Source organism: Antechinus flavipes, chromosome 4 (assembly GCF_016432865.1).
Source record: "Antechinus flavipes isolate AdamAnt ecotype Samford, QLD, Australia chromosome 4, AdamAnt_v2, whole genome shotgun sequence".
NCBI classification, from domain to species: domain Eukaryota; kingdom Metazoa; phylum Chordata; class Mammalia; order Dasyuromorphia; family Dasyuridae; genus Antechinus; species Antechinus flavipes.
The window spans coordinates 49,686,275-49,713,840 of record NC_067401.1 but is presented as its reverse complement, the minus strand read 5'-3'; the positions used below and the strand labels follow the sequence as shown (position 1 = coordinate 49,713,840).

Genomic DNA, 27,566 nt, shown 5'->3' with positions numbered 1-27,566 from the left:
TTATTTCAGCTTTTGAAGCAACAAACTGGGGAAGTGTTACACTGCCTGCCTCAGGTACTTGGTGCAAGGGGATAGCTTTGAAGCATGAAAGAGAATTGGACCGAGTCAAGAACCTGCATTCTAGGCCTGGGTTCAGCCACACACTAGATATGGGCCTCTCTCATTTAAGGCTTAAGGAAGCTGAAGCAGATAAAGATGAAGATCCTTCTAAGTGCTAAGGTACTAAACAGCCAAACACTTGAATTACTTCTACATCTTCACCTACATGTCTTGCTATCGTGAATTCAGCTTCACAGCACAAATGTGGAAATATGAAGTCATCTGTCTATAAAAGGAAAGACCTTAAAAACCACCTGAGAAACCTGATTCCTGGATTTCTACTTTCCCATTCCTCTACTATTACTCAAATTAAGGAATTGAAAACAAAAGATGAACTTGGATCATTATTTATGCCTCTTTCCAAAGGTAGCAAGATTCTATCAAGATTTTATGTCCACAATTGTCCCAATTACAGTTTTTAATACAGAAATAAAGCTGTTCAGGGCCTCTGCCTTGTCCTGGCTTTGTTTCACTGAGAGGTGCATGTGTGACTGCTCAGGATCTAATAACAACTCGGTAAGGAAAAGGCAGCCTGCCCCATCCTGCGCACTGAGGTAGGCCTTCCAGGGCTGGACACCAGCCTTGCTCAGGGCAATGGGCTGGATGTTCACCATCTGCAGAGCTGTCTGGATGGTGTCAGGATGGGCTACTCCTTGCCAAGGTAAAACTTCTTGGTGGGCCACTTCCAGGCTTAGCCAAGTTTTCTCAAACTGCTCAGCAGTCAGCTGGCCATTAGGAACCAGGAGGAAAGATCCAGAGTCAGAAAGAGGCTGAAGTTCCTCTTTGTTCTCTGAAACTAAGGATCCTAAAATGAAAGAAACAGAACTTTCTTTAAGAGACATGATTAATAAGAGATGTAATGTGTTTAAATGCCCAAATCTCTAAAAGTATAAGGCACGTTTTGTCCATCCTTGGAAATATTTTTAATAACCAGTCTCTGAATTATATTGGTGGCTTCACTTAGATGAGCTTTACTCAATCAACAAGATAATAAAAAATGTCCTATTTTTTTTTGGAAAAAAGGATAAGGATCATATGTGGGTATATGTGGGTAGAGTAATAATATAAGTCTACAGCTCCCCTAACAGTTCTCACCTGATGTAGAAAGGACTCCAGTGCCTGTGGGCTCAAGGCCCCGGGACTCCGACACTTTAAGTGAAGAGATAGCTGCCCAACAGGCTTTGCTGTACATGGGCACTAAGGTGTTGAACTCAGAGACCCAACTGCTTACAGGCCTTTCTGCTTGGTCTTCCAGGAGCCCAAGAGAAGGATCAGACTTGGGGCTACAAAGGATTCGCTTCACCTCATCGATGCCAGTTAAGAGAAGGCGATAGTAGAAGAGTCCTCGGTCTCTGACGGCCATATCCTTTTCTTCCTCTAAGAAAAAAAATCAAAGAGATGCAAATGATTCTAATTTTCTCTCACCATCCCCACCCTGACACATATTTCATTCTGATGTAAGCACTAAAAAAGGAAAAGACAAGAGGGAGGGAAAAAAAAAATAACAAAGAAGGGAAAACAAGCCAAGAAGGTTGAACAGCTGGTTCCTTTTCAGAGTCCAGTCATATTCTGCTACCAAGTCAGAGTCCTAGAGATTATCACTGAGGTTCACGGACCCACCTATGCAGTAGTACAGCAGGCGCCCCAGCATGTCCTGGCACTCAGCGGGCCGGGAGAGAAAGAGGCGCAGCAGTGCAGTCAGTAACTCCATTTTTACTGCTGGGAACGTCTCTGCCTTCACGTTTTCCACAAAGTCCTCCAATACATATGGAGCATTTGGAATTGTTTCCCCATGTACTCCGAGGAGCCAGATCAGGGCCTGTTTTCCCTGCAGAACCAGAGGAGGAAGAAGAGGCCTGTAAAGGACAGGACAGACCACCACCAGTTTTGCCCTTCCCAGCAGGAGGTCCTAGGGATAACCCTGCCCACTCTCTCCCAGAAGGAATTGCCAGGGCTCCATTGGCCTAGGTTTCTTTGGCAGGTTGGTTCCCTAAGCTGTGAGATCAAGGGGCCCAATTTTTCTAATGTTGCAAATGACTGCCAAGGGAACATTATTAAAAACAACAGCTAATGTTTATATAGTGCTTATATAGATCTCATTTGATCCTCCCAACAACCTGGAAAGTAGGGACCATCATTATTTCCATTTTGCAAATAAGGAAACTGAGGCTGCCAAAAGTATGACTTGCCCAGGATCAAATAGCTACTAAGTATCTAAGAAAAATTTGTACTCGCATCTTCCTGACTCCACATCCTGTATTCTACCCACTATGTCATACAGCTCCCTCACTAAATCACTTTACTAAAATTACTCCCAAAGACTAAAGGAAGACAGTGGAATTCTCAAAAACATATGGCTCCAAACTGCTCAAAAGCACAATTATAGCAAATCATCTGTGATCCACATATGTAAGTTAGTTCTATAAAATCCCATTTCAGATCCTAGTTGCAAAGGTGCTATAATACCAGTTCATTGAGCAAAGTCCTAAGCATCCCACCCTGCTCCTCAGAGAAAATAAGGTTGACTCTGTACCTCACTATCCTGGATGTTCTCCTCACAGCCAGGTAGGGCCTGACATACAGCCTCAGTGCACTGTGGACAAAGCCAAACCAAGTTTCGGAAAGTCTGCACCACAGCTTTAACAAAACACAAAACACAATACCACAAAGTTCTAAGTCTCACAAGTAAAAACAAACCAGTCAGGCATTCATTCTATCACATTTGGGGTCTCTGTAAAATTTCCTGGGACTTAAAAAAAAAAAAAAAAAAAGAAAAAGAATGCTATGAGGATTATTGTCTGGGAAGCACCTGACAGGTAAACATTTCCCAACATTAGTTTTTTTACCATTGGGTCAGAGGAAAATATATTTCTTTCTTTGGACTAAAATATTAATTCTAATCAGTGGCAAAACAGAAGAAATAAAAGATCCCATTATAATTCTTCATTTTAGTCATTCCAGTAAGTAATGATAGCTAATAGCTACCATTTACATATACTTTGATGTGTGCAAAGTACTTTAGATATTACCTCATTTGATTTTATTTACATAGATTATCTCAGTTGAAGAAGATGACTGGTATGAAATCCAAACATCCACACAGGATTAAGCAGGGCCATTTATAGCAAGTTCATACCAAGAGTCTGTGCTAAGATGTCTTTGATACTTTAAGACACATAAAGAATTCTAAAGAGATTCAGAGCTCCACATAGTTCTGATAGAACACCCAAGGGAAATGCAGAGAGCAAATTAGGGAATCCTTAAGCAATTTTATGGAATATCACTGGTCTAAAAATCTTGGTTTAAATTAAGCAGATGACTTTAAAAAATAAACAGAAAAGTATTATCCTCGTGTAAAGGGAAGCAACAGCCAAGGGAAAAAAAAAATCTGCAGTGTGGTCTCCATTTGAGAAACACTCAGATTCTGAGCTTGGCTCTTTCCTGGCTGCTGCTGCTCCTGTGCTAGGCGACAGCTCGATTCATGGCCATAGTTAAATGAGTCTGCGCAATGGCTGGATGAAGAGTTATAGTTAATACTTGTTGAGGGATGCCTGGAAGAATGAAAGAAGCCTCAGTGCATAAAGCAGAGGGCAGAGGAAGGAAGGAAATGGCCTGCAACTTTCTCAACACCAATCAAGAGCCAAAGGCACTGTACACTGCAGGTTCAGGCCTGCAGAATCTCTACCTTTCTTTTAAAAAAGTTAAAAACAGCATGTTAGCAAAACCCGTGGCTAGACAGCAATTACCTGAGGTGATGTGCTCCTGCCTGAGTACCAGCAGTTCTGTTAGGATTTGAACACACTGATCTGTGTAGGTCCTGGCAATGCCACCTACCAAAGAAGGGAGGGTAAAAGCACTTGTAAAATAAGAAATAACTACCAAATACAACTGAGTAACTAAGAATCTGAACACCAGACACTCTTCTTTAGGCCAAAAACTAAGTGAGCTAGAGCCACAGGTTCTTGGGGCAAAACTATTTCATTTAAAAAATGTGTTGAGAACTTTCACCAAAAAAAGGATTTTAAGGTGATAGCTTGGAGGTATGCAAATGTCACAGTTCAGCAGAGCTGAGAAATGTACCTGTTAATAGTATTCTGCAGCAATTCCCAGACTCTAAATCTAAATCCTACAAAAAACCAAGAGACTTTTCCCCTATGTCAGAAGATGTTCCTAATACTGTGGCTAAAGCTTTTTAAAATTTTAGCTCCTTTCCTTTTTGTCTAAGTGCTTATAACAGTTTAACAGGAGCAAGCTTCTAGACACTGTCAAAAGGTGCCATCATTTAGTGCAAGATACTACTCCCACTAGTCTAGGAAGTCTGATATAGTAGGAAACAATATAAGATTAAGACTTGGGAGAATTTATATGTAGTCCCAGCTTGTTTATTTAGGCAAATCCCTAAACTTTCCATACCTTGGGTTTTCCATTTGTAAAATGAGAATTTTGATACTTATTCTACCTCCCTTTTAGGGATTTTTGAAAATAACACGAGTATTAGTAATTTGAAAAGTATACAGCTTTATTCAAATGCAAGATATTATAAACTCTAAATGTTTTATCTTGAATTCACTTAAAATGAGTAATATGTAAAAACTCTATCCTTAGAGATACGGTAAATTTAGTGCCGAACAGGTCCTACTCTGCTAATGTGATCTGAATTGTCTTTGAAGGACTCTGAAGATCACCTGGGCAGGATAAGGTACCAGATCCTGAGGTCCTTTCTTGAACTAAACTGCCGAGCATTCCAACTCTACTGCAGAAAGCAAAACTCCATGGGGCTGGCCACATTGTTTGAATACCAAATGTATGCTTGCCAAAAAAATTATGTTATGGAAAGCTCACTTAGGACAAGAGCTCACAAGGTGACCAGAAAAAAGCAATACAAGGGCACTCTCAAGATCTCTCTTCAGAATTTTAGAATCAATTGTATGACATGGGAGATATTGGCACAGGATGGCTCAGCATGGCGTACCCTCATCAGAGAAGATGCTATAACTCTATTAGCAAAGCAGAATTGAATTAGCTCAGGAGAAACATGAGATGTGCAAAATTAGAGAATTTACTCCAAATGTTCACAGGGATTATTTGTGTCCAATCTGAGGCAGAGCCTTCCGTATTGGACTCCTCAGCCACAGTTGGACACACTGTGACTCAACTCTAACATAGCAATGCCATTTTGGTCTTCTCTGAGAATGAAGGACAACCGCCAACCAAATACCAATATCAGCAATTGTGAGTCATTTGCCCAGTTCCTAATCGCAGGCTTTATTACCTCAAAGTTTGCCCATTAGTTTCTAATTTTCCTCTGCCCCTCACTAGGCCCACTAGCCCCAGAGCAGGGTGAAGCAGCCGACACTTTACCTATAGCAAAGATGGCAGCCTGTGCCAGATCAGCCGACACGTCGGTGCAGTAATCCCGAAGCTCCTCCAGCACCTGCTGGACGTTCTCATCATTCACCAGCTCACACAGTACTTCCACCTTCTGCAGTTTGATGTAGTGTGGCTCTGAGTAGGAGCAGAAGAACTTTTTGTAGTGGCTGCTGAAGTGGCCAGGCAGACTACGCAGGATCCGTCGCACGTGGCAGAGAGCAGCAAAGCAGAGCTCCCTGCTCTCTGAGGAGCAGGCTGTCAGCAAGGGCCCCTTGACCCTAACAAGAACATCTGTCTGCACGTGGGGGAATTCTTTTGCCAAAACAAGGAAGAGTTTGGTGGCTGCCATCACCACAGCTGGGCTGTTGCTCTGAAGAGAACTGTCCAACAAATTGAGAATGGCAAAGAGTTCCTCTTCACTTCGGGGTTGGTAGCGTAAAAGGAAGCCCAAGACCTCAGCTTGACCCCACTGGTCCAGGTCTGGCATTCTGTCCCAGAGAAAAAATAAAGTTATGGTTTTGGCAGCAAAAGCACAATTCCTTCCCAGCTGCCATGTTATATCAGCGGCTTAAAACAGGGAAGAACATTTAAAATAAATTCTGGTGGAAGACCACAGAGCTTTAATTAGGTTTATATAGTCTATCACCTGCTCAAGAAGGATGTTATTCTTATATTGGATTTAACATACATAACATGTTTAACATATATTGGATTACTTGCCATCTTGGGGAAAGAGTGAAGGGAAGAGGAGAAAAATTTGGAACACAAGGTTTTGCAAGTGTCAATGCTGAAAAATTATCTATGCACATTTTTTTAAAAATAAAAAGCTTTAATAAAAAAAATTTTTAAGGATGTTATTCTGTATAAACTTGAACATTTCTACAAAATTGCCTTTAAAATCAAAAGCAATAGGATCAGGGACTTAATTTTTGGCTTTGAGTTCAGATTCTCCACATCTTAAAGTAGTAACTGAGAAGTATGTGTGTATGTTAGGAGGATGCTCAGCAGTATAGTAATTCTAAAACAAAATGGGACCTAGTAAGACAAGGCACACTCCCGCTTAATACCTTGAATGTGAACATAAAAGTTCAAACAAAGAAAAAATTATTTTGTGAATTGTGAGGAATTTGCTAACTGTGGTCCTCTTCAGTACCCCAGGGAAAACTCTTCAAGAATTATCCTTAATTTAGTACAGCCAACAAGATGCACCTCCCATCTCTATATACAAACCGATTTAAGAGATGGTGAGCAATGGGTTTATTGATGACAACACCTCCCTCGTGTTTCAAAATCTCTTCTAGAGCTCTCAGGCAATTCACCACTACAATGGGATCCTGGTCTCGCAGGAGACTGTACAATTCGTTCACTAGGGCACCATCTACAATGAAACATAGAAGAATGGAAATTTCCAGCAAAGAAAAAAATTTTCAGGCACAAGAATGGAATTAGGTAATGGATCCAAACATACCAAGGAGAAAATCTCTTCTACAAAAAGAAAGTTAACGACCTCAGGATGTAAAGCAACAAATCTTCACCTCCAGGCCAGTCTGAGCAGATAATGCTAAGGATCTCACTTAGGTTTCCAAAATGGTTCTAACCTCCTAAAACACCAAGAACTATATTCTACTTGAAGGTCCCAGTGTGGTTCATGGTATTTAATAAGTAAAGTTTTCACTGTTTTTTTCTAGTAAAACACAATTTCTTACTGTCCTAAATACTGTGGAAACTCAATAAATAATCATGATGAAAGGAAGGACTGCCACTTACCCACTTCAGAGTCTCCATGGAGATTATACATTTTTGCACAGCCAAGAACAGCCACCCTTCTGACATAGGAGGCTTTATCCCGAAGGCCATTCAGAATAGGTTGCTGGATATACTCTTGCACTCCAGGCATCCTATGCAAAACACTCTGAAGTCAGCCTGGGTTTGAAAAGTCAATCCTGTCTTGATTCAGCACCTATAACACTGAGGTCACAGAAGCTTGAAGGAACATTTTTCCAGTGCAAAACCTGGTAATGTGCATCTAATCAGGAAATAAAGATCTCTTCCTTACTCTAAATGCATGGAATTCTACAGAAGTACCAAAAAAAAGTTACATTTATAATTGCTTAGAAGTCTTCAATAAAAACTAAAGAATCAGACCTCAATGTTCTAAGAAAAAAAACCTCATATTGATATAACTCCTATATGAGTTTTCTAAACCAGAAGAGTGATAAATTTGAGAGACAACAATATTTTCTCCAATGCTATAAGATCACAAATAAATTGATTCTATTTCTTATTGGTTACCCAATTACATCAGTAGAAAAGAAGAGCTGGAAGAATGATTAGAGTGGTCAAGGAAGAGAGAACAGGGAGAACGCTTACCTGAGGCCGCACATGCTCCGTAGGGCCAATCCTCGGACCATGGGGTTAGGGTCTGAGCAGTCCTTGCATAGTGTATTGATGGCCAGGAGGGCAAGGTCTGGTTTCAGGGGAGCATATGTGCACATGTACAAATACACTAGCTTCTTCTGCACAATGTCCACAGTAGCACTGGCTTTCACCATTTCCATGAAGATACTGGACATATCCACACCTTGAGTCATATGCCTAAAATCAAGACATCAGTAAAGGTTTAAAAAACAAAATTACCACGTTTTTATGCCTGTAGGAATTTTAAAGCTTATTTTCACGAGTGTATGTATGTATGACTTTGTCAATTATATTCTTAAAAGGAAGTGGTTGGGTTTTCAGTGTCTTTTGTTATCCCAACGGAGTCTGCTCCATAATCTTCACTTAATCATGGACCAGGCTGGGAAGGGATTTTCTTTTTTCAGGTTTAGGAAGGTGGCTATGTTGGGTGAAGTGAGAGGGGCAGGCAGGAGAAAGCAGGAGGAAAAGCATGAGAGAGAAGACGGGCACCTAATAACCCTCTGGATGACATTGCGATAACGAGGCCTATCCGCCTGAATGTGAGGGTTACACAGAGCTTTCTTCAGTTCCTTCACTACGTCCTCCGAGCCCAGGTACGGCATTTCTCCAGGCTACCTCCCAGGCAGTTCCTGTAGTCCCAGATGCCAAATGAGGGAGCAACCTGTAGGAGAAAGGAGATACCTTTGGGTGACAGGACCTGAGCTGGGGGGCTCCTGGGTGTCAGGTAGCAAAGGCTCACATCACTCACACAAGCCAGAGAGCTCTAAGAGGCCTTGGGAATAAGCTGGTCCGGGAGGATTTCTTAAGCGTTTTTCCATTTGCTACCCCTTTTCACCCGAGGAAGTGACCCAATCCCAGGTATGAAATATAAAACAGCACACAAATCAAGCGTTTACTGATAGTTAATCATAATTCCGGGACCCCCCATTCAGTTCCATGATCCTATGTGGGAGAGCAAGCCACAGTTTAAGAAGCAGGGACTGGACCAACGCCCTCACCTGACACCCAGCAGGTACCTACTAAAAGCTTGTTGAACAAACTGCTCGTTTTACAGATGAGAAAACTACTGTTTTCTGGCAACAACAAAAAATTGAAGTTGAAGACTTGCCACTTACTATTCACGTGATCAGGGAAAGTCTGTGGAAAAGACCACAAAAGGCTCAAGGGGGGCCTCAGTTTCCTCATCTGTGAACGGGCGGTTCCTTCATTCAACACGCATTTGTTAATCGTTCCTTCTGGGCCAAATGCTGGGGATAGGAGCAGGAGTGAAACAGTGCCTGCCCTCGGGGAGCTTACATTCTAAGGAAGAAAACACAGACGTGCATAACTAGATACTTTATATATGTATCTACACGAAAGCAAACATGCATACACGTATGTGTGTAGATAATAATTTCCATGGGGCTATCGGCATGGCAGTGGAATTGACCTCTGACCTGGATGAACTCCAGGATCCCTCCCGCGCTAAATCTGCGGCCCGTGACCCTGATTTGGCCAAGTTTAGCAAATGCCAATCTCATTTTAAGGTTGAAGAACCGAGGCTCGGAGGAAGCCTCCCTCTGCAGGCCGCACCCTTCTTCCCCCCCAATCTCTCCCAGAGTTGGCCCCCACCTTCGCCCAAATTTTCCAGTCAACAGGAATCCCCGCCCTCTCCTACCAGAAGCCGCCTCGAGCCCCGCGCCCGGATGTTTCTGTTCATCCTCCGGAAGTCCCACCTCCTTCCATTCTGGAGACCACGGAAGCTCGGCTGCCCCTGCCATTCACCGAAGCCCAGCCCCTCCAACGTACGGAGGGTACGTCCCTCTCGTTGCTCACTGCGCAGCCGAAGCCGGGGGCACTCTCAGGCTCTCCCAGCCGCCAAATCGGACAGGGACGGATCTTAGTGATCCGAGATCTATTAATACGGTCTATGTTCCCGCAGGGCCACGCCCTGCCGCGCCGCGCGTGGGACACCCGGAGTTTCCGCTCCAACTCCCAGCTGTGATGAGAAGGTACCCCGCCCCCAAGTCCGATCGCGCGCGCTAGCTCCGCGCGTCACTCTGCCACGATGAATGGAACCGTGATCCCGCACACGCCCATCGCGGTGGACTTGTGGAACCTGCGTCGGGCGAGCTCCGCGCGCCTCTTCTTCCTGACCCACCTGCACGCGGATCACACGGAGGGTCTATCCAGCACGTGGGCGCGACCCCTCTACTGCTCCCCGCTCACGGCGCGCCTCGTGCACTGCCGCCTGCAAGTAAGGGGTGGGCAGAGCCTCAGGGCAGGAGGGGAAACTGAGGCAGGAAGGGGGCGGGCTGGGCTTGTCTGCTTCAAACATTTATGTAGCGCCTACTGTATACCGGCCTCGAGCTAGACGCTAGGGATGCGGAAAAATGGCCGAAGGCACTTCCTACCTCCGCCAGACCCCGCGCTCCACCACGCCCCCTAGCGGCCGCCATGAAGGGGTCCTCAAACTACGGCCCGCGGGCCAGATGCCCGGCAGTTGACGTTTATCCCCCTCACCCAGGGCTATGAAGTTTCTTTATTTAAAAGCCCACAAAACAAAGTTTTTGTTTTTGTTATAGTCCCGCCCTCCAACAGTCTGAGGGACAGTGAACTGGCCCCCTATTTTAAAAGTTTGAGGACCGGCGGAAGCAGCATTTGTTGAGCCCCTACACGTGCCGGTGCAGGCGCCGTCTCCTCAGCTCCCTAGCCCGCCTGCTCCGGGGCAGTAATGTTACGGGGCCCCGCAGGTGGTGATAAAGCGCTTTGTAACGTCCCTCAGCAGGAATTACGGCTTTTAATACCTAAGACCCTCCGCAGAACGCCGGGGAGTTGGGAGCTTTTTCAGCATGGCGAGTTTAAATCTCAAGGAGCGGAAACATGGATTTGGAATTGGCAAAACTCCGAGTTTTGCCTGGTCAGAAATGGGCATTACGGGTCCTGGAGGAGGGTCAGGAAGGGAGCACGCTCTCTCCCAATGTCTCTTCCCTGTCCCCCGCAGGTGTCCCAGAAGTGGATACGCGCCCTGGAGGTAGGTGAGAGCCACGTGCTGCCCTTAGACGAGATGGGACACGAGACGGTGACCGTGACCCTGATGGACGCCAACCACTGCCCGGGCTCAGTCATGTTTCTTTTCGAAGGCTATTTTGGAACGATCCTGTACACTGGTAGGCTTCCCTCAGAGTTAGGGTGGACGGAACGAGCAGGAACCCCAGTCCCGCCCCCGCTGGGGCCTAACGACTGCTGGAGAGGTCCAGGGAGCTGGGGAGGCCCGAGCCTCCAGAGCCCTGAGCCTCCAGAGCCCTCCCTCCACCGGGGCCTGCCTTCCTCCCAAGGGAGCCCAGGTCAGAGGGTGGATGGAGAAGGGGCTTCTCCTGACAGTTGCTTGTCTCCCGCGCCTTCCAGGGGACTTCCGTTTCAGCCCCTCCATGCTGCAGGAGCCTGCCCTGAGACTCGGGAAGCAGATCCACACCCTTTACCTGGACAACACCAACTGTGACCCCGCCCTGGTCCTGCCCTCCCGCCAGGAGGCCACCCGGCAGATTGCAGACTTGATCCGCAGACATCCACAGCACGATGTCAAAATTGGTGAGTGTCCCAAACTACTGAAATCACTCCAGATTTTGATGTAACTCAGCCACATGTCAGTCCCACCTCAGGGTGGACATGGGATGATCCTCGCTGGAACCAGTATTTGTTTTCATTTCTTTCTGAGAGTCTTACTTCCCCTGCTTACCCAGCTTGTTAGTGGGTGTCAGCTTTTGTTTATTCTTTTTCCCAGGATGGCCTCTAGGGTAGTGAGAACTGCCAGAGAAAGAAGTTGAGATTTCTTTTTTGCATTTAACTCAGCAACTACTAAAAGTCAAATAAAAGCACTTAGCTTCTTTATTTCTTGACAGCATCCTTTCCTAATGCTGCTCTTAAGACCTCAGATTTAGAGAATTCTTCTGTGCAGTATAGAAAATAGTTGAGCTGGAAGTAGGATGGAAAAGTTGGACAGATTTCTGACACTTCCTGATCCAAGTGTCCAGCATGTGGCTGGTTCCGTTGCAGTATCTCAAATGCACATTTAGCAAAACATAAGGACGAATGTGTAATCTGAAACTCTTGGGCATGCTTTTCTAATATGACAAGGTAGACTGGGGAGTAGATCCTCAGGAGTCTGCTGGACTTTGTTCTCAAAGCCAGACAAGCAGGTTTGGAACATGCATTGTTGGTAACTTAGCGAGAGTGTAAGTGCATTAACACAAGCCCACCTTTTGGAGAAACAGCAATCTTGACGGTGAGCCAGAAGCAACATCTTCATCTGTTGGCTAGAATAAAAGAGATCAGCTGTCCTTTAGCTTGGCATTTAAGGCCCTCTATTCCATGGCTGCCATCTTTCTCTGCAGACACATTTCATGCTACCCCCCCCCCCCTCATGCAGTCTGTGTTCATACACACTAGATGCTGTTCTTTCAGCTAGGGAGCCAAAAGAGAAATGACTGCAGGCAAGAAACCTTACCCCCAAACCTCACAAATTATAACTATACGGGTGACCTTGGACAGGACACTTACAGAAGCCAGGCCTCTTCATATATAATATCAGAAAGCTGACCTTCTGGGCCTTTGAGGTCCTTGCTACTTCTAGGTCTGTAGTCTATGGTCTCCCATCTTTGAACTTTCATATAGGCTGTGCCTCAGGCCTGAAATGATTGCTTTCCTCACGTGTGAATATTTGAATCCATAGCTTCTTTAAGATTCATTCAGGGATGTCCTCTATGAAGCCTTTCCTGATTCCCACCTCTGGGCATTATGTTTGCTTCCCCCTCAACTTATCTTTTATTTATTATGTATGTTGTTTGTACGGAATGTATTACTATCTGTCATACCCACAAAAAACATTCCCAAGCCAAGCATCCCTGGCTTTTGGCTTTCAGTTGTGTTAAAGTTACTTTTGCCAAAGTTCTGCAAGTCAAGAAGAATTTATTGGGTTTTTCTTATGTACCAGGCATTACACTAAGGAGTAGGGAATCAGGAAAATATAAAACAGCCCTTTTCTTCAAGTTCACATTCTAGTGTTGGCAACACTATAAATAGAAACAGATCTGTGTAAGATATGCAGAGTAGATAGAAGGCAAATCCATTGGGGAAGGCACTAGCAGTTGGGAAGACCAGAAAAGACATTGTGTAGGGAGAAGGTAGGACTTGAACTGAGTCCTGAAGGAAACCAGGGAAACATGGAGGAAGAAGAAAGGAGAACAGACAGGTATAGCAGGCCGGGGCTTTAGCCAGGGCAAAGATGTGAAGAAGAGAAGTATCTTGTACAAGGGTGAGCAAGTAGACTAGCTGGCTCACCGAGTGAGTAGAGAGGACAAACATGCAATTAGACTGGAAAGATAGGAAGGAGTCAGGTTATAAAGAAAAAAAATAGAGAGAGAGAGAGAGAGAGTGAGTTTTTTTATTTTTCAAAACGCATGCAAAGATAGTTTTCAACATTCACCCTTACAAAATCTTGCATTTCAAATTTTTTTTCCTACTTCCTCCTCCCTGTTCAAGCAATCATATAGGTTAAACACGTGCAGTTCTTCTAAACATATTTCTACAATTATCATGCTGCACAAGAAAAATCAGATCAAAAAGAAAAAACTATAAGAAAGAAAACAAGCAAGCAAACAACATAAAAGGTGAAAATACTATGTTGTGATCCATATTCAGTCCCCATCATCCTCTCTCTGTATGTAGATGGCTCTCTCCATCACAAGTCCATTGGAATTGGCTTGAATTACCTTATTGTTAAAAAGAACCACATCCATCACAGTTGATCATTACATAATCTTATTGTTACTGTGTACAATGTTCTCTTGATTCCTTTCACTTCACTCAGCATCAGTTCATGTAAGTTTCTCCAGGTCTTTCTGAAATTGTCCTGTTAATCATTTCTTATAAAACGATAGTATTTTATAATATTCATGTACCATAATTTACTCAGCTATTCCCCAAATGATGGGCATCCACTCAGTTTCCAGTTTCTTGCCACTATAAAAAGATCTGCTACATACATTTTTGCATTTGTGGGTCCTTTCCCCCTTTTTTTATGATCTTCTTGGGATATAGGCCTAGTAAAGAAGACACTACTAAATCAAAGGAGATATTCAGATTGATAGTCTATGAAGATCTTTAGATATTAAAAATAAGAGTTTACATTTGATCCTGGAAATGATTTTGAAAAAAAAAACACACCAGAGTTTATTCAGTGAGGGAAGGTGAATGGTCACCGTCTTCCATTTGAACAGCCAAGTGAAGGAGGATTTAGAATGAGGAGAGACAGAAGGTTAAGGGAAGATTTGTGGGATTTGTGGGATTTGGATTTGTGGGGAGTTGAAGCTGACCTAGAGGTTGTAAGCCTGGGTGATTGGAAGGAGACTCATGCCTTTGACAGTAAGCGGGGCTGGAGGATTAAAGCAAAGGGAATTTTGTTTCATTTTGGACATGTTGAGTTTGAGTTGCCTATACAACATCTGTTTGGGGGTATTCAAAGGGCTATTAGTGATGTGGGACTGGAACTTAAGAGAGACGTTAGAACTAGATGTATAGGCCTTGAATCATCTGCAGAGAGATGATCATTGAACCCTTGGGAGCTAATGAGATCACCAATGAAGGTAGGAGAAAGCCAAAAGAGAAATGGGCTCAGGACAGAGCGTCGAGGTGAAGAAGAGAGGGGACCCCTACCCTTAGTGAACACAACATGGAAGAAGTTCCAGCAAAGAAGACTGAGAAAGAACAGTCCAGTAGGATAATCAGGACAGAGTGGGGTCATGAAAAACCAGACCAGAGAGGAAAGAGTATTGGGGGGAAGACTATCAACTTGAAAGATTTAGTAACTGATCAAGCACAATGACCAATCACAATTCCAGAGGACTGGTGATGAAACATGCTGCCCACCTCCAGATGGACTCAGCGTGAACATTGAAACCTCTCTTCTCTTTGTTTTCTTTTTGTTTTAGACATGGCTAATGTGGAAATTTATTTTGTAAAACTGCTAATTTTTCTTGCCTTTTCAATGGACAAGAAGGGGATTTGGAACTGAAAATTTTTTAATTGAAATTAAAATTAAAAAATAAAATTTTTTAACATTTTAAAAGAAAAGGCCATTGGATTTGGCAGTAAAGTATTATAAACCTCGGAAAGAGCAGCTTCATTTAAATGAAGGGGTTAGAAGCAAGATGGTATTGCATTTAAAACTGAGTGATGGGAAGAAGGGAAGGACAGGGGGAAAAGGAGTTCATGGCAAAAGAAATGTCTCTTGTCTCTCATCAAATATGAATCAAGATTTATAACTAAGGATGAAAAGAGCTAATGCCTTGGGGAAGTTCAAGAGAAATTTCAAGGTTTAGAACAGCTTCCTTGGAAAGTGGAATATCAGACTGATTAGAGAGGACTAGAGTTAATGGCCTTGTTATAGGGAGAATCTGGATGAAATTAGGTAACAAATTCGTAGTAGATCCAGTCATTACAGTTTCATCATTTCCTCCAATTCATTGATTAGCATAAGAATCAGAACAAAGTAAATGGGTATTGGGAATAGTCCAGGATTGGAGTTTGGTGTGATGGGTTTGGGTGATATGATCCTTAGAGGAAGGTAATGTTACTGGAGTATTGTTGGTAGAGGGAGGATCTAGAAGGGGGGAGAAGGGGGTAGTTTAGAGAACAAGGAATATTCTGAGTAAAGGCTTCAAGAAGTATTTGGTACAGACTTTATATCACATTTCCTATAATTGTTTCCTTTTCTAATTTTCTTCAAATCTTCAACTCCAGAAGGAGTTTTTCAGGCTTAGCAGATGACCACCAATGAACTGATAAGGCTATCTAACATTAATTCTCTTCTCTTTTCTTCACCTTAGAACTTCTCTATCTTTAAGAAGCGTCTTTTTCCTCTTATACAAGGAAAACTGGTTTTCCTTTATTGATTCATGAGACCACTGCCTTCCTAGTCACCAGAACACATAACCTTGGAATCATTCTTGTCATTCTTTCTCATTGTTCTCTCTTACATCTGATCCCTCCTTGATACTCCCATTCCCACTGTTTTTTCACCATGACCAACTGTCTTCAGAATGGGAACTGGGCCTTGGAGGTCATGGCAAAGCTCTAAAAGGTGTGTGAGATGGGAAGATGGGTCAAATACCAAAACTCCCTCAAGCCAAGTTGGGGCTTGTCCATCACAATCACATTTTTCCTCTCTCTCATGATCATCATATATTCTTCCACTTATACCACCATCAGGATTGTGCAAACTCCAAACCCACGCATTTCTGCCCTACAGCTGGCCTCTGGAGGTAGTTATAACCTGATTTAAATCTAGTCACCAACATCAGCAGCTGGATAGGAAAGTTATTCCCTCCCAGAATTCTCCCCTTTTCCCCTATGTCACCTTGTAGCTTTAACAGAATAGTGACTAGTGAGTAAAACTTTCCTACCTCCCATTAATCATTTTGGGTAGCCCCATCAGTTGAGAAAGCATAAATAGGGCATAGATGACTTTGCAGATATTATTTCATTATTCTTTTCACCAAACCCATCTCTTTCCCAAACTCCTGTATTTCTCTTGAGGATTCTTTTAGTCTCCCAAATTCTACTTGGTGTGACACTCCTACAACATATTCACTTCTCTCATGGATTCATAGTTGCTAGATCTTATTTCTCTCTCCATAGTCTTTCTCCTTTTTGCCCCCTCTGCTAGCTCATATCCTCATTACCTCTTGCCTGGACCAGTATAATATCCTCCTAATTGATCTGTCTGCCTTTCAGTGTCTCCTCCCAGAGAGCAAGTCTGACCATGTCAGACTCTTACTCAAAGTCTGATGGCTCCTTCATGACCCCAACATCAAACATGAATTTCTTTTTGTGACCTTTAATGGTCTTCACAACTGGCCCCATCCAGTCTTTCCAGCCTTGGATTAGAATACTCCCCTTTTTGCTCACAGGTTCAGCCAAATTGGCTTTCTTGCTATTCCTCACACTTCCACTAAAACCACAAATAAGGAATTAATGAATGATTCCATCCATTAAGCAAAACCACTAAAAGAAAAGGGGTGGATCTATACTGAAAATGTTCTGTGGAAAGTGGACAATTTTCTTTTACTTATTGTTACTCAAAATGATCAAAACTGAGTCCATTTTCAAGGATGCCATTATTCTCCCAATTACTGAAGCTCACAACCTAGATGATGCCATTTTTGACTCCCCCACCCCCCATCAGTTTTCAAAGCCTGTTGATTTTAACTTTGTAACATCTTGTGTATGTGGATGCCTCCTTCCTTTCTCTACCTTGGTACCTACCCCATGACCCTAAGCTTGAGCTTTTGTGTTGGTCTCTCTTCATCCCAGTCTGTTCTGCACTAAGCTATCAGTGTGACATTCTAAAAGCACCTCTGGCCATATCACTTCTGCTCAGTAAACCTTTCAGGCCCCAACACCTCCAGCTCTCAATATAAAACCCTCTCTTTGGCCTTCATGGCCTTCATAGCCTGCCTCTCCCCACAGTCTCTCTGTCACACACTCTCGCCCCCAGCTCTCTACTGGCGCTCTTATAAACCCTCCATCTCCTGGCTCTGGGCATTTTTACTGCTGCTTATCCCTGGAATGATCTCCCTCCTCCCTGCTGCCTTGGAGTCCCAGTTACAGTCCCATCTTCTACAGGAAACCTTTCCTACTCCTCCTTAGTGTTGCTACCTTCCCTTTGTTGGTTATTTCTAATTAATCCCATGTCATGTTGTTTCCTTTATTAGATGGTGAGGTCCTTAGAAGCACGGTCTGACTTTATCTTTTCTTACAGCTCCAGTACTCTGTACAGTGCCTGGAACAGCATAAGTAAGCACTTAGTGTTTATTGACTGATTGCCTGTATTGTGTATGGTGAATATTTACATAACACTATTCCTGGTGAAAAGATGTGTCCTGGAATTTGATTGTTGCATTGTATAATTTTCGATTTGAAAAAGCTCACCTGCTTGGCTAACCATTGCTCAGATTGACAAATCATCTACCAGTAAATGTGTGATTTACAAGTCTGTTACACTCCCCAAAACATAGAGACGCTTTTTTGAAAATAAGAAAACATTGCTCTCACAAAAAATTATTAGCTATATTTTTGGTGAGCAAAAAGGTTTTTTGCATCATTCATATTAAAAGTACTGTTTTCCATCTTACTCATCCTTTTACAATTTCTACTTATCTAATTTTGTACGCACTATGTTACAGAGCAATAAGCTCTCATAGATAAAAATGGATCTAAGATCTCATCAGTTTAGGAGTTAACCTCATTGATTCCCGTTGTAGGACATCCTTGCTTGCCCATCATGTGTGACTTTTGTCCGTGTTTTCTTGAAAGTTTGCCCCCATGGCCCATGGAACACGCCAGAGGTCTTCCTCGTCTCTCTGGGCAGTCTGAGACATCAGTGGAGTCCTCTGGCCAGCCATCTGTCACCCAGATGACCAGCCCATCTCCTCCCATCACAAAATACCTCATTTGTGTTTTTGACTTCTGTTTTTGGTGCTCCTTGAATGTCAAATCTGTTACCAAGTCCTGATGTTTCCATCTTAGAACTATCCCCCGTCTTCTGTCCTCCATACACATCTGGGATATAAATAAATCCTCATTAGGCCTGGCCAGGCTCAGAGCAGTAGCCTCCCACAAGACTTCCCCCTCCATCCTCGTGTCCTAATGTTTAAGAAAACACAGTTAAATAATTCCTCCCCAAGATATCTTGAGAGATTTCAGCAAACACGATTTGTATTCCTTGGGGTAGAACCCCCACAAGTCAGGTCTGGCAGTAAGAACCAGACACTGCGCACAGCCTGGGGATGCAGGTGCATCTCTCCTCCAGAAATCTCAATTCTGATAGGGATAGATTACATGTAGTAGCAATATGGGAGGAAGGAAGTAACCCTTTTTAGAGTGCCTCCTCCTTGTTGGGCACTCCGCTAAGTGCTTTACAGGTATTCTCTTGTTTAGTTTCCCCAACAATTCTGAAATGGAGAGGTTGTTATTTTTTCCATTTCATAGATGAGGAAACTGAGGCAGACAGAGTCTTGTCCAGAGTCATCTGAACTCAGACCTCCAGGATTCCCAGCCCTGCACTCTGCACATGAGCCTTCTGCTGCCTCTGAGGAAGATTGCTTTGGTCTGGGAAATCACCAGGTTACTGCCTGGAGTCAGGAAAGCTGATGGACATGACCTTTCCAGGAATAGTAGAGTTCCCTCCATTCCTCTTCTCAGTAGGTAAAAACCAGCATGGGGCCTGGCAGGCCACCGCCCCAAGGGCCTCCAGATTAGCGAAGCCTCCCCCAGAGCCAGGCCCCCACTCACTCGCTTCTGCCCCATAGTGTCCCTTGTCAGTGTCTTTGCTCACACTCCTCCCTGGGTATGAAGTGTTTTCTCTCCTCTGCGACTAATGAATTCCCACCCGTGTTTTAACACTCACCTCAGATGGCTCCTCTTCAAGGAGTCCCACTCTTCTCTGCCCCCCTCAGCTCTCCGATGTCCATCCTTCCTAGCCTTGACTTCCACTTACTCATCTGCCACAGTGTCCCTGATCTCAGGGTGTGCTTCTCTTCCACTTTGGTACCTTTCAGCCCTCTTGGCCCACTCCCCACCTCTGCTCCTCCATCCTGCTTCCTGGATATGCTGTCCTGGGCCCTCTTTTCTTTCCGCACTCTCTGGCAAGGGTCTCAGCTCTGCTGTTCCAACTATCAATTCTGTGAACTCTTTGTGTATGTGAGGCATCCTGGCCTAGTGCACAGTGATCCTGTCTGTGCTAAGTAAGATCTGGGGATACAAATGTGAGATAGATCCTGTTTTCGAGGCAGTCTCTTTTAAAAGGGGAGGAAGACCTATCTCGCTTCTGACACATACTGAGCAAATTACTAAAGCTTTCTGTGCCCCAAACTGCTCCCTTGGACTTTTAAGTTGCTGCACGGCTTTGATTAGCATTAATAGAGGGAATTTCTTCAATGGGAATTTTTTATATCGATGAAATCACAGATCTACTCCAAAAAGAAAAAAAGATTCCCTGGGTAATAGAAAAAACAAAAATGAAAATATCTAGCTTTTACCTTCTTTTGAACATCTTCCCTCTATTTTCTGTCTGCTAAATAGCCTTCTGGTCCTTTAAACCAGCATGCCCAAAACCAAACTCAGCCTCTTTCTCAACTCCCACTAGCTCACCCCAGCCCTTTCTCCTTCCCCTCTTAAGGGCATTTTCATAGACACACTAAAACTGTTCACTCATCCTTTTTTGATCCATTTTTTTTCCCTTACACAAATAATCAGTGACCAAATCCTGTCATTCTTCACTGCATTGTCTCTCAAATCTTTCTCACTTCTTTTCTGTCTGTCATGATCACCATCCTAGTTCAGCCTCCTGGTCTCTTGCCTCTGGTCTCAAAATCCTCACCTCGCTCTCATCATTGACAAATTATTCTTCCATTGACAAATGCAGCAACAATAATGCTTCCAGTTGTACAGCCTATCACCCTCTTTAAGTTCCCCAGTTAGTGGGGCCAACTTTGGTACTCTATGAGGACAGTTTTCCTCTTGAGCATTCCCTGTAAAGGAAGCAATTACACTGTGAATGATTATTGGTGAACCCAACAGTCCATGTTTTGAGGGGATGGGCTTTCTCTCCACAGCTTAATTCAGTATTTTTAGGAAAGATCATTAAGGCAAAACTTTTTTTAAAAAAATTTTTAACACTTCTTTTGTCTCTCACAGTTCCCTGAAATATGTAGATTATTACATCCCATTCTGCTTACTGTTTATTGATTGCAAACAAATTACTGCCACACAGACTCTGTTACAAGATATCTCATACACATATATGAAGATAATTCAGAATTCTTTGAAGATGTGAAAATGAAAATTACCTTGGTGGCCAGGTGTGGCAATAAAAACTTGTCTGCAGGACGTGCTTAGGTTGATGGATTGTGAGCTCATAAGTTCTGAGCTGCAGTGGGGCTGAAATCCATCAGATGCTTTAGTAGGACTAAGGCTGATTGAATGATTAAACTAAGTCTAGCACCAATATGATAAACTCAGATATAGGGGCTCCTTTATATTTAAGTGGGATGAAAAATTCATGTCAGAAATGAATTAGGCTAAAGGTTCTGTCATAGTCAGCAATAGATTGAGTCCAGGAATGGTCAATGCACTAATAGCTTAGGTGAGATAAGGAGATTGGTCTCCAAAAAAAGCAAAACAAAACCTTGTTCTGTGACCATCAAACAAAGGAGAAACTAGGAAAAGATGTGTTCTACAAAAGTATTCCCACTATAAGAAATGATCAACAGGATGATTTCAGAAAGGATTGAAGAGATTCAGATGAAATGATGCTAAGTGAAGTGAACTAAGAGAATATTATACACAGTAACAGCGAGATTATGTGATGATCAACTGTGATGGACTTGGTTCTTTTCAATGATGAGATGATTCAGGCAAGTTCTAATAGAGTTGTGATGGCAAGAACCATTGGTATCCAGAGAAAGAATTATGGGGACTGAGTGTGGATCACAATATAACATATTTTCACCTTTTTTTGTTGTTTGCTTGCTTTTTTGTCCTCTTTTTTCTTTTTGATCTGATTTTTCTTGTGCAGCATAATAATTGTGGAAATATGTATAGAAGAATTGTATATGTTTAACCTATTTGAATTACTTGGTGTCTAGGGGAAGTAAGGAGAGAGGAAGAAAAATTTGGAACACAAGATTTTTCAAGGATGAATGTTGAAATCTTTGCATGTATTTTGAAAATGCAAGGCTATTATTTAAAAAAAAAAACAAAAAACTGTATTCCCAGTGGACAATAAGGTCCCTCTCTTCTCCTCCTCTTTCTTATTTGCAAACTCTCTTTAAGTACTGGCTTTTTCCTTGCCTGCAAATGTATTCTTGTCTCCTATACTTAAAAACCCTTCCCTATTTCCCACCATTTCTACTAGCTGTCATCCTCTCCTCTTCCCCTTCAGAGGCAGAAGTCTTGGAGAAAGCCATTTACACTGAATGCCTCCCCTACCCCTCACTTCTAATTCCTGCACCATCTTGCCTCTAAGTTCATCCTTTAGCTAAAGCTGCTCTCTCGGGTTACCAAGGGATTTTTCTCAATCTCTGGTGCTTCTTGCTCCTCCTCAGCATTTGATGATTTTATTCTCTTTCTCCCCATGATAACGCTTTCTTCTCTGGGGTCTCCTGACCCTGTTCTTTGCTGGTTCTCTTCCATTCTGCCCTCTCCCTCCGTGTCTCCTTTGCTGATCTTCCTCCCTGTAGTTCGACAGCAAAGCAGACAGACATCAGACTGGAGGCAGGAAGATGTGGGCTGAAATCCTGATTGCATTTATGGGATCCTGGACAAGCTCTCAAACTTTCTGAACCTCTCTTGTCTCATCTATACAGTGAAGATGATCATAGCAGCTACCTTACAGTTATAAGGAGCAAATGGGACCAATTTGTTTAATGCTATGTTAATGCTAGCTCTTCTTATTATTGTTGAGATTATCTCCACCAATACTAGGTATCCCCCAGAAGCTGTATCTTGAGCTGCTTTCTCTTTTTGTTTCTGTCCTGCCTAACTTGGTGATTTCATTAGCTCCCATGGGTTCAATTATTATCACTATATAGATGATTCTAAGATCTGTATATTTAGTCCTGACCTTTCTCCTATGCTCCAGTTTTATATCACCAACTGCCCTTTGGATATCTCTAAACGGATGTCCTGTAGGCACCTCAGATCCAGCATGTCCAAAGTAAAATGTATCCTTTTCCCTAAGATCTCCTTCACTCTTAATGTCAGAAGCACCACTTTCTTTCCAATCACTCACTCATCCTCAAGCTCCCCACATAGACTGCCTGTTTGCTTTGCAGATCTTGTCCTTTCTAAGTCTTGCCATCTCCCATATATCTCTTTTTTCCTACTCACAAGACCAACAGCCTTATCAGGAACCTCACCACTTCTCCTTTGGACTGCTAAAAAAGCCTCCTTACTGGTCTCACTGCTGCAGGCCTCATCCCACTCCAGTCCATCCAGTGTTCACCTGCTAAAGCACATGTCTGGCCATTTTAACCCCTTTCCCACCCACCGAATAAACTCCCGTGGTTCCCTATGAATGTCAGGTCCAAACACAAAACTCTGGCATTTCATGACTGTCCTTTCTGCAGTCTTATACTTTTTTTTACTTCTCAGTCTTATACCTTACTCTCTTTCCCATATTCTCCTATCTAGCTTCACTCACCTACTTGCTCTTATTACTGGATACTCAGTTTTCCATCTCTGTGCTTTGTCTGCTATCCCAGGAATGCTTTTCCTCCTCGCCTCAGCCTCTAAGTTTGCCTGGCTTCCTTCTACACTCATCTCAAATCCCACTCTTAGCACAAGGCCTTTTCTTGTTTCCCTAGTTGCCAATGCCTTCCCCACTGGGATCACCTGTGTACTCTGCATATATCTTTATAGCCCTAGTTATTCTTAGATTGTTTCCCACATTAGAATATGAGTTTCTTGAAGGCAAAACTTGAGTGTTTTTTTTTTTTTGGGGGGGGGGTGTTGAATCCTTAGTTCAAGAAGCAAAATATCTGATGCATAAAAAGTGGTTAATAAATACTTCTTGATTTGTCCAGATGAATACAAGCCCTCCCAGCCAAATACCAAGGGTCTAATTGGGGTTATATATATGAAGAGTGGACATAATTATGCCTTTCTTCATGAATGTCTAAGAGAAAAGAAGGGTCAGCCATAAACAGAAAAGAATTCTGAAAGGTTAAGAAATTGAGGATGGACCCTAGGCTAGTTTCAGAGGTTGGTTAATTGAGATCTAGGCTCAATAGCCCAGTAAGTGAAGCTCAAGGAGACCTGGTCTTCAGGAAGGAGATGGAAAAGTTGAGAAAGAGATTATGAAGAACCAGTTCATTAGGTTTGAAAGAATTATTTGTGGTCCACAGATATTCTACAGCTTGATTATCTGCTTTTTTTTTTATTTTTATAAATATTATATTTGCTCTCAACTGACAGATTTGTTATCACTGAGGATATTCCAAAGATTATAACACAGGACATGACTATCGGACCCAGTACATTTTAAGTGATCTTCAGGATGATTGGAGAGATTAGCCTCCCATAGTCCTGATTCAAGAACCATTATTAACCACACCTTGCATTATTATTGTCCTCTCCATTTCTATTGCCATAATTTAAATGTAGGCCCTTTCCTTTTTCTTGCCCAGAATATTTTAGTGGCTTTTTCATTTATGTTCTTGCCTGAAGTCTTTTCCCTATAAGCTATCTTAGATACTGTGCTAGATTCAGCCATAGCTTCAGTCATGTCATTGTCTTGTCTAAAAACCTTCTTTGCTTACAGTTTAGTTCAGATTCCTTATCTTAGGGACATCCGTGATCTACCTCTAACCTGACTTTCTCTTGCACAAAATCTTCAGCTTTTCCCCAAATAAGACTTATGCTTTCATGCTGTTCCTGGTACCTGAATTGCTTCTTCTTAACCCTAATTGTCCTCCTATTGAAGTCCTTAATATTGAAATCCTAACAATACTGTTCAAAGGCCTTGCTCAAATGCCACATCTTCTTTGAACTTTCCACTTGGAAGAACTTTTCTCCCCTCTCCTCCACTCCTGCCACCTTTGTTTGTATTTAATCCCATGCCACATGTAGCACTTTTTGCTTTGTCTACATGCCATTTTGATTGCTAAACTATAAATTCTGGGCAAGGGTAAGGATAAGCTTTTTTCTTCATTTCTTGTAAAACTCATCACAGGAACAAGCTCCATAAAAGTAATTATTGAATTTTAAATGGGCAGGTGAATGTAAACATAGATTGATGAACCCAGAGAGGACATGGTATATCAGTGTTAGAGAATAGAGAAGAATTCTAAGTGGGTTATCAAGGAAGGCTTGCTAGAAGACATGGATTTTGAAGATGGGAACAAAATGAGATAATAGATAAAACTGAGCCTGATAAGTGTTCCTCATCCTCAGCATGCTGCTGATGATTTTTTTCTTTTTTCTTTCCTATTTAATAATATTTTTTTTCCAGTTATGTGTAAAGATAATTTTCAGCATTCATTTTTTAAAAATTTTGAGTTCCACATTTTTCTCAAATAGTATGCTTTGATCTGCATTCGGACTTCACTGTTCTTTTTCTGGGTAGGGATGGTATTTTCTATCTCAAGTATTTTGGAATTGTCTTGGATCCCTGAATTGCTGAGAAGAGGTACATCTATCAAAATTGCCATCACACAGTGTTACTTTCACTGTATACAATGTTCTCTTGGTTTTGCTTACTTTACTCAGCACAGTTCGTGAAAGTCTTTCCAGTCTTTTCCAAAATCAACCCGCTCATCATTTCTTATAGAATAATAGTATCCCATTACATTCGCATACCACAACTTGCTTATCCATTCCCCAGTTGCTGGGCATCCCCTTAATTTCTACTTCTTTGTCACCACAGAAAGAATTGTGATTTCTTTATGATCTTAGTGACTTCTGACACCTCATTCTCTTTCCCTCTCTCCCATTTTTTCTTTTTCTTAGGTCTCTACAGCTTGGGCAAAGAGTCCCTCCTGGAACAGCTTGGTCTGGAGTTCCAGACCTGGATAGTGCTAAGTCCTCGGCGGATGGAGGTGGTCCAGCTGATGGAGCTGGCAGATGTGTTCACTCTTGAGGAAGGAGCTGGCCGCATCCATGCTGTGAATTGTACTGAGGTTTGCTGGAATGCCATGCTGCAGTGGAACCAAATTCATCCGACTATTGCCATCCTTCCCACAAGCCGGAGAATCTCTTTCTCCCACCCTGGGATTCATGTGGTTCCTTATTCTGACCACTCCTCTTTCTCTGAGTTGTGTGACTTTGTGTCTGCACTGAGGCCTTGCCAGATAGTGCCCATTGTCCAAGGAAGACCTTGTCAGCATTATTTTCAGGAAAGCCTGAGTCCCCAGCTACTCCTTGAGCCCCAGGTGCCTCTATCTGTGCAACAGTACATGGGGACCTCTTGGAATACCCCAAAAGCATGGGGCCGTGTTTGCTTACTAGAGAGAGAACCCAAGAGGCCAAAGACTCAGGGTGTTGTCTTTGAGTCACCTGAGAGAGAATCTGATCCACCTCAAACTTTGAGAGATCACAAGAGACTTAAGCGGGGGAACCTTTTCCCCCAGCATAGGGACAATCAGAAAGAGCCCAATCTCCCTGTTTCACATGCCAAGGAACAGCTAGGAGAATCCAACAGTGAGGAGGAAGGAGATTGGTCGGTACCATTCTCATCAGACAAAGCATTGCAGTTGGAGAAGGCTTCCTTGACTAAAGACTTAGGGCGCCTGAGACCTGTCACACAAAGAGACAGATCTAAAGAATTGGGGAAGCAGAGAAATTCGGGATCTCAGCATGTTTGTTGGAGAGAAGATTGTGGGCCCAGTACCAGCACCAGCAAATCCAGGGCACCTGAGTCCTGGGTCCTGGCACTAAAATACCTCCTAACACCCCTGAACTGCCTCCAAATGAAATATTCCGCAAGGAATTTTGACCACCAAGTGGAAAACTATTTTAGGAGTATGGGTGGGGCTACCCATTTGGAGCTCTTATCACAACATAGATGAGAAACAAAGATGAACCTTTTATGTTTCCCTTGTTTTTTTTGCATCTCAGAGTGAAGTGTTTGAGGGTTGGTGGAATGAAGAGGCCCAATTTGGGGCTCTCTTGACCTGCTGTGCCTAACCTCAGACTGCTGTAGGCCTTATAGAGCAGCGGTCTAGCTCACCAGGGTACCCAGAGTATTGGTCTGAGTTGACAAATGCCCCCTCTTTCCTGCTCGTCTTCTCTATTGCTCCTCTCCCATCATTCCCCTCATTCTGCTTTTGTGCCATGAGCATCATCAGCCATGTCCCCCAGAGGATCAGGGTGGGGAGCAAAAGGAGAGTAGGGAGTGGGGAGAAGCACAGCACAAATAGCAGTCCTGACAATCACTCACATACTGTGACTTCAGCCAGTTTCCCATCTTGGGGCCTCTAGGAGGGAGCAGGAAACAAGGGAGAGTCCAGGAACCAACATGATGGGAATTCCACTCTTTTCTCCTCCTCCTCCTGCTCCTGCTCATGGGATTTAATCAGGCTTATTGCTGACCTATATCTTGGAACTCAGCCAGCTGTAGGACCCTTACCATAATTAGTGCTTGCACTCAGCCAACTATTGAGATTGGGGGTGCACTGCAGAAATGGGCCTCCCTTTGGGGGCTACCCAGTTCTGCCGAAGCCCCTGGCCATTTGGCAGGGACAAAGTTGCAAGAGACCAAATGTCCTGCCAGATGTTCCTCCGGTTTGCATAGCTGGGATGTTTGCTGCCCCCCCGGCCTCTTGGGTTGAGCAAGGAGGCCAAGCACACAGCCTGTTTGTTTTAGTTTCCAAGGAAGAAACCATGGAGCCAGCTGGCTGGATGTAAGGGGGGTACAGTTCTGCTCTGGCCTTCTGCTAATACCTCGACTGAATGCCAGGCCAGCCAGCTTGCTGGGCAGGATAGATCAAATGTGCAGGACCAGGTTATTGCTGAACTCCAGAACACGGATAAAAACTGCTGTGGGGGGTGGGGGGAGCTCAAGCCCCTGTTCCATACAAGACAGAAGAAACTCTCTCTAGAGGAAGATGTAATGAATTTAGAAGTGAAAGGCATACATAGTA

At 43.2% G+C, this 27,566-nt stretch overlaps 2 protein-coding genes across 6 annotated transcripts; one reads left to right on the top strand and one right to left on the bottom strand.

The window, feature by feature from the left end:
• Nucleotides 1-430: 430 nt before the first annotated feature.
• AP4B1 (adaptor related protein complex 4 subunit beta 1) lies at nt 431-9,640 on the bottom strand. Of its 3 annotated transcripts, XM_051992982.1 has the most exons (12): nt 9,545-9,635; nt 9,003-9,186; nt 8,377-8,548; nt 7,840-8,064; nt 7,237-7,367; nt 6,700-6,847; nt 5,461-5,957; nt 3,846-3,929; nt 2,633-2,736; nt 1,720-1,927; nt 1,195-1,476; nt 431-904 (listed from the first exon to the last, which is right to left on the bottom strand). In XM_051992982.1, the coding sequence occupies exons 3-12, from the start codon at nt 8,487-8,489 to the stop codon at nt 480-482; spliced, it is 2,217 nt and encodes a 738-aa protein (XP_051848942.1). In that variant the 5' UTR covers nt 8,490-8,548; nt 9,003-9,186; nt 9,545-9,635; the 3' UTR covers nt 431-479. The 3 variants fall into 3 exon arrangements, with proteins under 3 accessions (XP_051848942.1, XP_051848943.1, XP_051848941.1); XM_051992983.1 differs by lacking the exon at nt 9,003-9,186 and having other exon boundaries at nt 9,545-9,640; XM_051992981.1 differs by lacking the exon at nt 9,545-9,635 and having other exon boundaries at nt 9,003-9,442.
• DCLRE1B (DNA cross-link repair 1B) lies at nt 9,602-26,506 on the top strand. 3 transcript variants are annotated; one of them, XM_051992986.1, is made up of 5 exons: nt 9,602-9,680; nt 9,809-10,123; nt 10,871-11,036; nt 11,275-11,457; nt 25,435-26,506. In XM_051992986.1, the coding sequence occupies exons 2-5, from the start codon at nt 9,935-9,937 to the stop codon at nt 26,490-26,492; spliced, it is 1,596 nt and encodes a 531-aa protein (XP_051848946.1). In that variant the 5' UTR covers nt 9,602-9,680; nt 9,809-9,934; the 3' UTR covers nt 26,493-26,506. The 3 variants fall into 3 exon arrangements, with proteins under 3 accessions (XP_051848946.1, XP_051848945.1, XP_051848944.1); XM_051992985.1 differs by lacking the exon at nt 9,602-9,680 and having other exon boundaries at nt 9,694-10,123; XM_051992984.1 differs by lacking the exons at nt 9,602-9,680; nt 9,809-10,123 and having other exon boundaries at nt 10,145-11,036.
• The last annotated feature ends 1,060 nt before the right edge of the window (nt 26,507-27,566 follow it).

Coding starts and splice junctions, on each gene's coding strand:
- DCLRE1B (XM_051992984.1), top strand. CDS start 10,601: ATGTTACGGGGCCCCGCAGGTGGTGATAAAGCGCTTTGTAACGTCCCT. Junction 11,037..11,274: donor TGGAACGATCCTGTACACTG/GTAGGCTTCCCT, acceptor CGCGCCTTCCAG/GGGACTTCCGTTTCAGCCCC. Junction 11,458..25,434: donor ACAGCACGATGTCAAAATTG/GTGAGTGTCCCA, acceptor TCTTTTTCTTAG/GTCTCTACAGCTTGGGCAAA.
- AP4B1 (XM_051992983.1), bottom strand. CDS start 8,489: ATGCCGTACCTGGGCTCGGAGGACGTAGTGAAGGAACTGAAGAAAGCT. Junction 8,065..8,376: donor GTCATCCAGAGGGTTATTAG/GTGCCCGTCTTC, acceptor TCTTGATTTTAG/GCATATGACTCAAGGTGTGG. Junction 7,368..7,839: donor CGGAGCATGTGCGGCCTCAG/GTAAGCGTTCTC, acceptor TGTTTTGCATAG/GATGCCTGGAGTGCAAGAGT.